General features: G+C 44.4%; 1 protein-coding gene across 1 annotated transcript in view; it reads left to right on the top strand.

The window, feature by feature from the left end:
- The window catches only part of kcnh2b (potassium voltage-gated channel, subfamily H (eag-related), member 2b), a 295,325-nt gene that overhangs the window by 26,360 nt on the left and 253,760 nt on the right, over window positions 1–15,205 (top strand). Inside the window, exon 2 of the mRNA XM_038997228.1 lies at window positions 6,668–6,898. Coding sequence (XP_038853156.1) covers window positions 6,668–6,898 — 231 coding nt within the window. The remainder of the gene's footprint in view (window positions 1–6,667; window positions 6,899–15,205) is intronic.

Here is a 15,205-nt window from a genome sequence, read left to right as displayed (position 1 = left end):
AAATAGGAAGCCGATTCTAGAATTAATTTTGGATTGGAGATGTTTAATATGAGTCTGGAAGGAGAGTTTACAGTCAAGGTATTTGTAGTTGTCCACATATTCTAAGTCAGAACCGTCCAGAGTAGTGATGCTAGTCTGTCGGGTGGGTGCGGGCAGCGAACGGTTGAAAAGCATACATTTGGTTTCACTAGCGTTTAAGAGCAGTTGGAGGCCACGGAAGGAGTGTTGTATAGCATTGAAGTTTGGAGGTTAACTTCTCTGGGATATGTGGGACGCTAACGTCCCACTTGGCCAAAAGCCAGTAAAAATGCAGAGCGCCAAATTCAAATAAATTACTATAAAAATCAAACTTTCATGAAATCAAACATTAAAGACACCAAATTAAACCTACACTTGTTGTGAATCCAGCCAACATGTCTGATTTCAAAAAGGATTTACGGCGAAAGCACACCAAACGATTATGTTAGGTCAGTACATAGCCACAGAAAAACACAGCCATTTTTCCAGCCAAAGAGAGGAGTAACAAAAAGCAGAAATAGAGATACAATTAATCACTAACCTTTGATGATCTTCATCAGACGACACTCATAGGACTTCATGTTACACAATACATGTATGTTTTGTTCGGTAAAGTTCATATTTATATCCAGAAATCTGAGTTTAGGCGGGACGCTACTGTCTCACTTGGCCAAAAGCCAGAGAAAATGCAGAGCGCCATATTCAAATAAATTACTATAAAAATCTAACTTTCATTAAATCACACATGAAAGATACCAAATTAAAGCTACAGTGGTTGTGAATCCAGCCAACATGTCAGAATTCAAATAGGCTTTTCGGCGAAAGCAAACGATGCTATTATCTGAGTTAGCACCATTGTAAACAAAGAGAGAGAAGCATATTTCAACCCTGCAGGCGCGACACAAAACGCAGAAATAAAAATATAATTCATGCCTTACCTTTGACGAGCTTCTGTTGTTGGCACTCCAATATGTCCCATAAACATCACAAATGGTCCTTTTGTTCGATAATTCCGTCGATATACTGTATATCCAAAATGTCTATTTATTTGGCGAGTTTGATCCAGAAAAACACCGGTTCCAACTCGTGAAACATGACTACAAAATATCTCAAAAGTTACCTGTAAACTTTGCCAAAACATTTCAAACTACTTTTGTAATACAACTTTAGGTATTTTTTTACGTAAATAATCGATAAAATTGAAGACGGGATGATCTGTGTTCAATACAGGATTAAAACAATCTGTAGCATGCTTTCTGATCACGCGCCTCTATCTAACGGTACACAACAAGTGACCCTGATTCAAAATGGCCGTACTTCTTCAGTACACAAAGGAAAAACCCTCAACTAATTTCTAAAGACTGTTGACATCCAGTGGAAGTGGTAGGAACTGCAAGAAGGTCAATTAGAAATCTGTATTCCCAATGAAAATCCATTGAAAAGAGAGTGAAAAATCTGAATGGTTTGTCCTCGGGGCTTCGCCTGCTAAATAAGTTCTGTTATACTCACAGACATGATTCAAACAGTTTTAGAAACTTCAGACTGTTTTCTATCCAAATCTACTAACAATATGCATATCTTATCTTCTGGGGATGAGTAGCTTGCAGTTGAATTTGGGTATGCTTTTCATCCAAACGTGAAAATGCTGCCCCCTATCCTAGAGAAGTTAACACAGTGTCCAAAGAAGGGCCAGATGTATACAGAATGGTGTCGTCTGCTTAGAGGTGGATCAGGGAATCACCCGCAGCAAGAGCGACATCGATGATATATACAGAGAAAAGAGTTGGCCCGAGAATTGAACCCTGTGGTACCCCCATAGAGACTGCCGGAGGTCCGGACAACAGGCCCTCCGATTTGACACACTGAACTCTGTCTGAGAAGTAGTTTCGTGAACCAGGCGAGGCAATCATTTGAGAAACCAAGGCTGTTGAGTCTGCCGATAAGAATACGGTGATTGACAGAGTCGGAAGCCTTGGCCAGGTCAATGAAGACGGCTGCACAGTACTGTCTTTTATCGATGGCGGTTATGATATCGTTTAGTACCTTGAGCGTGGCTGAGGTGCACCGTGACCAGCCCGAAAACCGGATTGCACAGCGGAGACGGTACGGTGGGGCATGCTCAGATCATAGTTCAATTGGCCAAGGAAATGAACACCCCCCCCCCCCCTGTCAGGTGACCCGTCTTCACATTACCAGTGTTTATCCCGTTAGCTTTATGACCCGCTAAGGGCTACATCGCTGCTAATTTATAGAGGGAAGCCATTGAACGTAGCGGCAACCTGCAGAAAGGATAGCCTTTGTTTCCATGCATATCTGAGTAGCCTTGCTCCTGGACCTGTTATTGTGTTTTGACTTTGGCCCTGTTTTTTTTATTTTATTACGATCCCCATTAGCTGACTCCATGACGACAGCTAGTGTTCCTGTGGTCTGAATAACAACAACTAGTCTTCCCGTATTCTCTCACTAGGGATAGGGGGGTTAATGTAGCAGTGAAGGCTAGATAGATGCAGTCTTTGGGAAAATAGCTGGAAACTGTACCAGTGAAATTGAATTGGTTTTCATCCCACGTTCACTCCAATAGCTATTATTAAAAAGCCCAAAGTGTAAGCTAAGAGTTTAATAGTCAACTATTTTACAAGTCAAATGCCACCCTATGTGCGTAGCATAGGGTACAAGCTGTGCCACATGGGAGATTGGATTTGGTCAGGGCCTTGCAGTGTTTTGTCCTTGCCCTCTCTTCCCTTTCCATACCTGGGTGGGAGTTGTTGTTTGTGATCTATCTGTGTTAGTGTGAATGAGGAAGAGATAGTGACTGAGAGAAAGCGCGAGAGAGGAAGTTGGCGTGTTGTTACTGTATGTATGTGGCTCTTTCTTCTTCAGACAGTAAGAGCTGCTGGTGCAGGGCCAGCTGGTGGTGTGAGGCCAGCTGGTGGTGTGAGGCCCGCGAAGGGTGTTATGCATGTGTGTCTTTGTGTGTGAGAGAAAGCGAGAGAGAAAATAAGAGAAGACAGGTTTTTATTGTTGCTTCCCTGGGTTCTCTGGAACAGGTGAATACACGGTGCCCCATCGCTAAACACACACAACACACACACAGTTTGAGATCACAAAATAAACTATCGCTGGGAGTGGGACACTAAGGAAGTCGATATTGTAATAACAGATAGTGAGCCAAGGTATGGCTTGGCAATTGATACACAAACCTGTCCCACACGCATACATCTTTGGGCCATTAACATTTAGATTCAGACTACAGTTCCATACAGAACCTAATTTCAATACCATAATGGAATTTGGACAAGCAGATGTTATTCTTTAAACACTGTTTGTTAGTTCAGTCAAAAACTTGAATGGAATCCATCTGCCACAATACCAGTTTGAATTGCCAATTTGAACCCCACTTGGAATAAGTCAGCTTCTTATTTAAGTCATGGTACATTGTGCTCAAGGTCTAGGTTGACGCATTGAACGAAAATTATGTGAGCAAAGTCTCGTAAGCATTCTCAATGCTGAGACACTTTGTGCTTTGTGTGCTTTAGTCCTTGAAGAAGATTTACCGGTGACAGTTCCTGTAAAGACCTCCAATAAATGGAATGGAAATTGCAAATGTGTCTAAAATATGTCAAGGCGGAGATACATCAAAGCTATATAAAAACAACACATTTTCAGTGGAAACTTGACTACAACCAGATATAAAGTATGGAGAAAAGATAATGGACGTATTATATATTTCTAAGATCATCTTTGAGGACTAATAATCACCAAAATAGAAACAAGACAGTCGGAGAATGTAAAATTCCCAAAATGGCATGACATGTGGGCCAATATTGATTTTGTTATGTTCAAGTCACTCAGATAGCATAAAAACACGGCATAAGCCATGGCAAAATGTGTAGAATTGCAGGAAATTAGCTGTAAAACTGCAACAAACAAAAAAATCTCAGCCTAATAGCAACATGTGTAGAGTTTTGGGAAATTAGCATTATAACTACAAATTTCTCTCCGCCCCATGACAAAATGTGTAGAATTGCAGGAAATGAGCTTTAAAACAACAACATTTTGACTCTGCGGCCAAGAGGGACTAAAAACAATCTGATCGGAGACCGTGCCAATGGCCACGCCCACTACCACGTCCCACCCAAGCTAATTTTGCCACCACTGCTGAAAAGAATCCTAGGGTACCACTGCATCTGAATAGAACAGAAATAGTTCCCCGCTAATTTGGAGAATAGCAAACATTCTTCCTCCCAATGTTCTTGTTAGATGTGTTTTGAGTCAGCCTGAGCAGTCATTAGTCCATGGTTCCCATATAACAAGACAGCTCATCAGAGATGCAGAGAAAAGCGAGGAGCAGTGCCAATTTAATTCCACCTTCATATACACACACACAAATGGCTAGCTAGTTTAGCGGTGCGCGCTAGTAGTGTTTCAATCGGTGACTTCACGCACTCTGAGACCTTGAAGTAGTTGTTTCCCTTGCAATTTTTTTGTGGAGCAATAGGTAACGATGCTTCGTGGGTGACTGTTGTCGATGTTTGCAGCGGGTCCCTGGTTCGAGCCCAGGTTGGTGCAAGGAGAGGGACGGAAGCGATACTGTTACACTTAAATTCAGTGAATGTTACAATGCTAATGTTAAAAGCTACTGTAGCAATATCATAATCACCAAGGCTATGGTGAACTGCTAGTTTTAAAATGATAGCCAAAGCTGTGGTGGGCTACTAGCTATAGCGCAGGGCTCTCCAACCCTGTTCTACCACACCTGATTCTAGTAATTAGCTGGTTGATAATCTGAACAAGGTTAGTTACAACTGGGGTTGGAGCGAAAACCTCCATGACGGTAGCTCTCAACAGGGTTGAAACCCCTGCTATAGCGTGATTGCCAAGGCTATGTTCAGCTGCTAGCTATAGCGTGATAGCCAACACTATGGTGGGCTGCTAGCTCAAGCTATAGCATACATGGCCCTCCATCCATCTCTCCATGCTACACTATATATACAAAAGTATGTGGACACCTCTTCAAATGTGTGGATTCAGAAATTTCAGCCATACCCGTTGCGGACAGGTGTATAAAATCGAGCACACAGCCATGCAATCGCCACAGACTAACATTGGCAGTAGACTAGCCATACTGAAGAGCTTTCAACGTGGCACTGTCATGGGATACCACTTTTCCAACAAGTCAGTTCGTCAAATTTCTGCCCTGCTAGAGCTTCCCCGGTCAACTGTAAGTGCTGTTAAATCAAATCAAATCAAATGTTATTTGTCCCATGCGCCAAATGCAACAGGTGAGTGACCTTACCATAAAATGCTTACTTACAAGCCCTTAACTGACAATGCAGCTTTTTTAAAAGTAAGTAAGAAAATATATGAAAAATAAAAATTACATTAAAAAAAATAAGTAAGAGAAAAAGTAACACAATAATATAACAATAACGAGGCTATATACAGGGGGTTCCGGTACCGAGTCAATGTGCTGGGGTATAGGTTACTCGAGATAATTGAGGTAATGTGTATATGTAGGTAGGGATATTGTGAAATGGAAATGTCTAGGAGCAACAACGGCTCAGTTCCGAAGTGGTAAGCCACACAAGCTCACAGAACAAGATCGCTGAGTGCTGAAGTGCGTAGTGCATAGAAACCGTTTGTCCTCGGTTGTAACACTCATCACCAAGTTTCAAACTGCCTCTGGAAGCAACGTCAGCACGATAACTGTTTGTCAGGAGCTTCATGAAATGGGTTTCCATTGCCGAGCAGCCGCACACAAGCCTAAGATCACCTTGCGCAATACCAAGCATCAGCTGGAGTGGTGTAAAGCTCCCCGCCATCGGACTCTGGAACAGTGGAAACGCGTACTCTGGAGTGATGAATCACACTTCACCATCAGGCAGTCCGAAGGACGAGTCTGAGTTTGGCGGATGCCAGGAGAACGTTACCTGCCCCAATGCATAGTGCAAACTGTAAAGTTTAATGGAGGAATAAGGTTCTGGGGCTGTTTTTCATGGTTCGGGCTAAATCTTAACGATATGACATTATAGACGATTCTTTGCTTCCAACTTTGTGGTAACAGTTTGGGGAAGGCCCTTTCCTGTTTCAGCATGACAATGCCCCTGTGCACAAAGCGATGTCCATACAGACATGGTTTGTCGAGATCGGTGTAGAAGAACTTGACTGGACTGCACAGAGCCCTGACCTCAACCCCATCGAACACCTTTGGGATGAATTGGAATGCCAACTGTGAGCCAGGCCTAATCACCCAACATCAGTGCCCAACCTCACTATGCTCTTGTGGCTGAATGGAAGCAAGTCCCCGCAGCAATGTTCCAAAGCTAAGGATTTTATATACATATATGGTAGAGGAAAGGTGTGTGTGTGTCGGAGAAAGGGGGGAGTTGACAGCTGCTTTGAGCCTGTGAACATCCTCCTTTGAAACAATGCAGAGCCTCGTGGGTTGTAATAGGTTTAAATGGCTCCTCCACTGTGAATGCACAAGTTTTCACTAGTCACACACGCCACACCACACACACACACACACACACACACACACACACGCAAGCACGCGTTCACACACATCACACACAAATGCACACATGCACATACACACTTTATCTCTCCCCTACCATCTTCCTCATCTCCCTCTTCCTCTCATCCTCAGGTCGTAAGTTCATCATTGCCAATGCCCGGGTGGAAAACTGCGCCATCATATTCTGCAACGATGGCTTCTGTGCCATGTGCGGCTACTCGCGGGCTGAGATCATGCAGAAGCCCTGCACCTGCAACTTCCTGTACGGCCCTCACACCAAGCGGCTGGCCATCGCCCAGTTGGCTCAAGCACTGCTGGGCTCGGAGGAGAGGAAAGTGGAGATCAACCTCTACAGGAAGGACGGTAGGACGATACGCTGTGTGTGTGTGTGTGTGTGTGTGTGTGTGTGTGTGTGTGTGTGTGTGTGTGTGTGTGTGTGTGTGTGTGTGTGTGTGTGTGTGTGTGTGTGTGTGTGTGTGTGTGTGTGTGTGTGTGTGTGTGTGTGTGTGTGTGTGTGTGTGTGCTTGCTTTTTCATTGTAAGCTCATTTACTTGTGTGGCTGCCAGCCAAATAGCATTGCACTTCTGTTGTCATCTGAAGAAAAAGCTATTTTCTGCCGAATGTGTTCTGTGAAGATAACTATAGTTGCACATCTCTGATCACTCTATTGAAGCAAAAAAAACTGTTGACTTTCAATATAAAACGCAACCCCTGTCAATACACAGCTGGTCTCACCTGCTCCCTCTTTCTCCCGTTGTGCTATTTATAAACAAACAAAAGCTTCATAATGTAAAATAATGTGACAGGTGACCTCACTGAGACTCCTAGCAAGGAGTTACACTCAGTGTCAGAATAGGTAATTAACAATAAACTGAAACCAAAAGCATTGTATTTAGTTCAAAGCATTCTCTTAGACCTTAACCTCAACTGGAGTTGCACATCAAGGTTGTGACCATTGAACAAGTTGAGGAAGATGATCTCCTAGGAGTAACATTCGATGGTCAGTTATCATGGTCAAGTCATATTGGGGCTCCCGAGTGGCGCAGTGGTCTAAGGCACTGCTTCTGAGAGAGGCAGTCACTACAGACACTGGTTTGATTCCAGGCTGTATCACAACCGTCCGTGCTTGGGAGTCTCATAGGGATGGCGCACAATTGGCCCAGTGTCGTCTGGGTTTGGCCGGGGTAGGCCGTCATTGTAAATAAGAATTTGTTCTTAACAGACTTGGCTAGTTAAAAAAATATTGACAAAGTTGTTGTGAAGTGTCTGTTATAAAAAGATGTTCTGTGTTTTTTGACACAAAGATCAACTGTACTGGTTGTTTGATCTTGTTCAATCCTGATTACTTCCTGGTAATATGGTCAGGTGCAGCAAAGAAAGACCTTGCAAAGCTGCAGCTGGCTCAAAAAAAGCAGCAATCCTTGCCCTTAATGTAATGTGTACGCTAGGAGTTGGGAAGCAAGTGCAGGGAGGGAATTGAATAAATAACAAAACAAGACAAGAAACTCAAATTGCATACAGACATGAAACAGAGTCAATAACACCTGGGGAAAGAACCAAAGGGAGTGACAGATATTGGGGAGGTAATCAGGAAGGTGATGGAGTCCAGGTGAGTCTCATGAAGCGCAGGTGCGCGTAACGATGGTGGTAGGTGTGCGTAATAATGAATAAACTGGTGAAGTTGAGCACCGGAGAGGGGGAGCAGGAGTAGACGTAACACTTAACTGCAAACACAGAACTAACATCAACAGCATGCATGATAGTCTTTCATGGTTGAAGGTTGAGGAGAAATGGACTACTTCTCGTCTAGTCTTTTTAAGAATCATTTGGGTGTTGAAAATGCCTAACCACTTGTATAATCTATTTGCATACCCTTCAAAACAGTATACATACCCCACCAGACACGCCTTATGGGTTTCTTCACAGTTTTAATGCGTCACTCAGTTATGTATAGAGCCATGCTGTCGTGGAATGCGCTGCCACCAGAGGTTACTCAGGCAAAAAGTTTAGCTTTAAAAAAACAGATAAAAAAACATTATTTCACAGCACCTCTCCTCTTTCTAAAAATCGAATTCAACTGTGCTGTATATAAGAACATGTATATATGAATAGTGTATAAGTAGTATTTTTGTTGTCTCTGTGTCTTTCCTATACATAACTCTTCTTTAAAACATTTTATTTAATGTAATATCTTATGTTGTTCTTGTCTATTACTGTTCTGTACTTTGTCATGTATTTGTACATTTTATGTGGACTCCAGGAAGAGTAGCGGCTGCATGTGTAGTAGCTAATTGGGATTATAATAAACTAAACTAAACTCCAAGTATTGGAATGCTGTTATGGTAATAGAGCTAGACTCCCTGGGTGAGATCCAGGGATACTGTATGTTGGACATTTTCCACCTGTGGAAAGAGCTGCCGTTGGAAAGAGGAGCAAAAGAGAAAGCGAGACTGACGAACAGAGAGGAGAAAGATACGGTGTAGGTGAGGAAAGAGAGAAGAACAGAAAGGAGTGGTATTTCTCAGTTCCTCTCCTAGCATTATGTGTGGGGATTAAGAGGAGAGCCTGCTGTAACTGTAGCAGCAGAGAGTTACATGACACCAGATGTTTGCTCTCAGCTGATAACTCACATTCTCTTGAGTGCTGCACCGGGCCACCCCTAGTCCACCAATCAGACTTTCCACTGTTTATACTCAAGAGTTATCGGTTTCGCCTGTATACACAACACCCCCCTTAGCCTGCAATGGATGGAGTAGGAACCTCGTAATTCGTGTTTGTATTACTGTGTGTATGTGTGTGTGTATTGTGCTGACTCTCTAGTGCCCTACTCTGTTTCCAGTAGTTGCTACAATGCTAATGATAACAGTTAGCTACAATAGTATGACTAATTCCTACACTCAAACTGTATGGGCTCTAGTAAGTGATAAGAGTTCTAGAGAGTGTTGACAGCTGCTATCAACTGCTCGGATGAGGCTGGCCCTGTCCACCTAAATGTGGAGAGTATCAAAGCACATTTCCAATCTGGAACATTGTCAAGGGTGCTCTTTTTTGTACAGCAGGAGGTGTGTTTGTACTGTCACCAGGGAGACCGTCAAGAGGCTCTCTGCGTCGCCAGGGTTACCCAGGTCCCATGTGATTGGGGGAACACAAGAGGGAGTCCCAGCCCTCCCCTTGGGCCCACTCTCCCTCCCTCCCTTCTCTCATCAGTGTCTGATAGTCTTAGGACTGAGTCAATATGCGTTTTCAGGGGCAGGCCCGATCCTCAATCTCTCACCTCTGATAGGTCAACGGGTCTCCCTCGGCTCACAATCGAAATGCAACACACCCTGGAACCTCATGCATAAGGCATGGTGTGGAAATGGAACGCCTCCTCCCTCCTTGTTCAAAGGAAAGAGTGGGGGGAAGAAAAGTATCCTGTTTAAATGTTGGAAAGAGTGAGGTGACAGAAAGGGGGGAGGAGGATGGGATGGGAAGGGTAGTGCAGCGATCCCCCGCTCCATTCATCTAATGCTGCTCTCTGGCATTAGCCTTCACCATGATGGATTAGCCTTTCTCTCAGGCTCAATTGTCCAACGCCGATCTGGCCGCCACTTAATCATTTTTTCCAGGTAAACTCCGCCACCACTGGTGCAGAAGTGGGGAGTTGGGGGACAGTGCAATGTGTGAGTTGTACATCAGCACTTGTTTCCCGTCAGCACACGGTCCCCTAACAGTCTCTCAATTTCAAAGAATCTGGACCTCTCGACTCAAGGCCACTGTGATCTGTTTTTTACAGACCGTTGCCTTTTCTGTCCCAGCTCTGTTCCAGTTCTAGAAATGTAAACCGAAGCAGGTTGAAATAGACACAGACTCCCTGCTCTTGCTCTCAGTAAGCTACACTCAGACTGCCAGTCTCTTTGTGTTCCTGTTATCCCAGAGATCTGAGGCCTCCAGGGAGCAGGTACATGCTGCAGTCTGTGTCTCTGCATGGTAGCCCCCAGCAGCCCCCTGCTCATTGCCCACATCCGGACTCTGATTGGCCAGGAATGAGTGCCAAGGGGGCCCATAAATAGCTCTCATTTCCTTTAGTAACTCTGCATGCAGGCCTTCTGCAGCACCTGCCCTTTTTATGCTCCACTGGCTGGGCCAATCAGAGGCATCCCCCCTGGTCCGGTAATGGTACCCACTCATCTTTGGTACCCCTCATATTATTTAGCATTTCGTTTTTTTCCATTTAGCTGACAAAGACACACAAATCATGTGTGGCTATAGATGTCCATTCCACCTCCTCTTTGGAGTGGCTATCTGGAGTCATCTGAGATGACAGCTACAGTAAGCAGGCTTGTATGGGAACCTTGGAGACACCAGGTGTCTATTTGAGACTAGAGCAAGTCTCAGATGGCTGACAATAGCTAAAAGCCCCGGGCCTCTTCATGTGATTGCTTAGCAGCCGCAGCTAAGGAGTGTGCTCAAAACTGGCCCTGAAGTACTTGCTTTTTTATGGAGATGACCTCCACGGCTGAATCAAACCACTAAAAGACCCACTAAAAATCAATGCCGTTATAAATGGCCCACACCATAAATTATCTTCATAATTACAGATGTACACTGCAAAGCTTCTCAAGGCTCCTGCATCAATTTCTTATCATGTTTATTTTTCATGTTTAAAAGGCAAGTAGTTGTTGCTTTGGTTTCTTTCATCACACACCAGGTCTTGAAAAAGAGATTACAATGAGGTGCTTGTAGAATAGAATGCAGCATTAATGGTAGTGGAATGGAACTTGCTGCAGGTTTAGATGGTGCTGGTAATGTGTGCATTAGAGGTCTTCCCTAAATTCAGACTTTTGTCTTGGATCTCGGTCGGGTCTGATACAATTGCCACGAGTCTCGGGTATGTGCAAATTAATTGATTCACCGACTGGACCCATCCTCTTAATTGAATGTGTGTGAGTTGATGAGAACTGCGTGAGCTTGTTATCTGTGTCAACCAATTGTAACACAATAAAACGTTTGGCTTATGTCCAGCTGAAACTGGTTCCGGCTGCTCACATCACGTGCACCTGCTGCTTTAAAGGAAAAACTAAATAAAAAACAATGACAATAAAACTGAAATATTTACTACTCAACAGACATAAGATAGAAAAACAAAAGAATGACACAAACTGAACAACTAAAAAGCACCCTAAGGAAAAGCAAAGCTAAAAATAGGTGTAAATATGTCACAGTTTTGTCCCCCCTCAGGTTCTCTAGCTATTCCAGAGGCTTGGGGCATAAAAACTAAAGGCTGCCTCGCCATACCTCTTGGTCCTAGACTTTGGGATAGTTAAAAGGCTTGACCTTAAAACCGCTGTAATGTGTGCTCTCCGTCTGGTCTTGGTCAGTACCCGTGCTGCATTATTCTGTATGTTTTGCAGTTGACCAATGGCTTTCTTGGATAGACCAGACAGGAGAGCATTACAGCATAAAAGCATGGATGAGTCTCTCTGTATCAGCTTGAAAGCGAAACATCCGTACCTTGGCAATGTTCCTCAGGTGGTAAAAAGTTATTTTGGTCACATTCCTAATGAGTGATTCTAAATTGAGTTCAGAATATAAAATAGCACCTAGGTTTTTTACCTGGTGTTTTATCTTTATTGCCTGTCAATTAAAATGTGCGGCTTGATTCTCTCTCTGTGCTTTGGCTTCAACAATAAGTACCTCTGTGTTCTCTTGATTTAGCTAGTTGTGAACCATCAAAGTATTTAAATCCCTAAGCATTTAAATAACTAATACAAAATATATAGCATTAGCCCATTGCTGTCATTTGTTAGGTTCTGTTGAACCCTTTTCTTTAGCCAAATTAAGTTCATGTTGTGTTTGCTGCCATATAATAGAATTACCGTTAGGCCTATAGGGCTACTCGCACTCAAACCATGAAAAGGAAAAAACAAAGAGGGCGAGATGCAAAACTTAATTTAATGACCCAATATAATAACCTGTACGTATTGTCCCTATAAACAATGACTTGACTTAGGCCTACTTTTGATAGTACCCTAATAAAGTTAAGAAACTTTTGTAAAGGTTTGGTGTAAGATAGCTATTAGGCTTAGCTATGCAGGACTATAAATCAAATCAGATCAAATTTTATTTGTCACGTTTCCCGAATACCAAAGATGTAGACCTTAACGTGAAATGCTTAATTACAAGCCCTTAACCAACAATGCGGTTCAAGAAATAGAGTTAAGAAAATATTTACTAAATAAACTAAAGTAATTTCTTTTTTTAAAGAACACAATAAATAACAATAACGAGGCTATATAAAGGGAGCACCAGTCCCGAGTCAATGTGCATTGGTTACAGGTTAGTCGAGGTAATTTGTACATGTAGGTAGGGGTAAAGTGACTATGCATAGATAACAAACAGCGAGTAGCAGTGTAAAAACAAAGGGGGGGTCAATGTAAATAGTCCGGTTGCCATTTGATTAATTGTTCACCAGTCTTATGGCTTTGGGTTGACGCTGTTAAGGAGCCTTTTGGTCCTAGACTTGGCGCTCCGGTACCGCTTGCCGTGCAGTAGCAGAGAGAACAGTCTATGACTTGAGTGACTGGAGTCTTTGACAGTTTTTGTGGCCTTCCTCTGACACCGCCTAGTATATACAGTAGGTCCTGGATGGCAGGAAGCTTGGCCCCTGTGATGTACTGGGCCATACACATTACCCTCTGTAGCGCCTTGCGGTCAGATGCCGAGCAGTTGCCATACCAGGCGATGATGCAACCGGTCAGGATGATCTCGATGGTGCAGCTGTATAAATCTATTTAAGGATCTGGGGACCCATGCCAAATCTTTTCAGTCTCCTGAGGGGGAAAGGTGTTGTCCTGCCCTCTTCACGAGTGTGTTGGTGTGTTTGGACCATGATAGTTCGTTGGTGATGTGGACACCAAGGAACTTGAAACTCTCGACCCGCTCCACTACAGCCCCATCAATGTTAATGGGGGCCTGTTTGGCCCGCCTTTTCCTATAGTCCATGATCAGCTCCTTTGTCTTGCTCACATTGAGGGAGAGGTTGTTGTCCTGGCACCACACTGCCAGGTCTCTGACCTCCTCAATATAGGCTGTCTCATTTTTGTCGGTGATCAGGCCTACCACTGTTGTGAGCAAACTTAATGATGGTGTTGGAGTCGTGGGTGAACTGGGAGTACAGGATAGGACTAAGCACACATCCCTGAGGGGCCCCAGTGTTGAGGATCATTGTGGCAGATGTATTGTTGCCTACCTTTACCACCTGGGGGCGGCCAGTCAGGAAGACCAGGATCCAGTTGCAGAAGGAGGTGTTTAGTCCCAGGGTCCTTAGCTTAGTGATGAGCTTTATGGGCACTATGGTGTTGAGCGCTGAGCTGTAGTCAATGAACAGCATTCTCACATAGGTGTTCCTTTTATCCAGGTGGGAAAGGGCAGTGTGGAGTGCGATTGAGTTTGGTGTCATCTGTGGATCTGTTGGGGCGGTATGCGAATTGGAGTGGGTCTAGGGTTTCCGGGATGATGGTGTTGATGTGAGCCATGACTAGCCTTTCAAAGCATTTCATGGCAACCGACGTGAGTGCTACGGGGCGGTAATCATTTAGGCAGGTTACCTTTGCTTTCTTGGGCACAGGGTCTGCTTGAAACATGTAGGTATTACAGACTCGATCAGGGAGAGGTTGAAAATGTAATTGAAGACACTTGCCAGTTGGTCCGCACATGCGTCCTGGTAATCCGTCAGGACCCGCGCCTTTGTGAATGTTGACCTGTTTAAAGGTCTTACTCACACAGTCGTCCTCAACAGCTAGTGCTCTCATGCATGCTTCAGTGTTGCTTTCCTCGAAGCGATCATAAAAGACATTTAGCTCGTCTGGTAGGCTTGGCTCACTGGGCAGCTCGCGGCTGGGTTTCCCTTTGTAGTCCGTAATAGTTTGCAAGCCCTACCACATCCGACGAGCATCAGAGCCGATGTAGTATGATTCAATCTTAGTCCTTTATTGAAGCTTTGCCCGTTTGATGGGAGTGCCTACCAGCGTTCCAACTGACTCGGACAGTTGAATTTGAGGTATAATGTTTAAGGCCTACCAGAGTTACTCCTTTAATCTAACAATATAATGCTTAACTTTATTTAAAAAATATTATTATGGAAAATGTACGAATAAGCTTCCTTTTGTGCGCCTATATCTGTATAGCAGTAGTAGCCTATCTGACAAGTAGCATATAAAGGAATGCATGTCGGTGTCAGGAACATGGCGCCGGAATATCTGCATCTTTCTCTCAGTTGCTCTAGGGCTAGACCTAAGCTTCTCTTCCTATATATTTATGTCACCTCTGCTCCCGCTCTTCCCTCCCCCTTTTCTTGCCTCGGTTGGCTCGGCGGCTTCCCATCCCACGTCACTCTCCATCGGATCATCGGGCTCCCTCACTGCAGCGGGATCGACAGGCGTCTTACCTCAGCCAGATCGCCAGGCTCCCATGCCTCAGCTGGCTCGCCAGGCTCTCACACTCCTGCCGGTTCGTTGGGCTTCCACGCTCCAACCGGCTTGCCCAGCGCCCATGTCTCGGCTGGTTCGCCCAGGTGGGACGCCGTGTGGTGCCCCAAGAGGGGGGGGGGGGGGGGGGGGTACTGTCACGTCTGCTCCCGCTCTTCCCTCCCCCTGGCGCTTGAGGGCGCCAGGTTGCCCTCCATCACGC

The sequence above is a fragment of the Salvelinus namaycush genome, chromosome 7 (assembly GCF_016432855.1).
Source record: "Salvelinus namaycush isolate Seneca chromosome 7, SaNama_1.0, whole genome shotgun sequence".
In the NCBI taxonomy this organism is placed as follows: domain Eukaryota; kingdom Metazoa; phylum Chordata; class Actinopteri; order Salmoniformes; family Salmonidae; genus Salvelinus; species Salvelinus namaycush.
The sequence above is the reverse complement of the archived record's forward strand: the minus strand, read 5'-3'. Positions and strand labels throughout refer to the sequence as shown.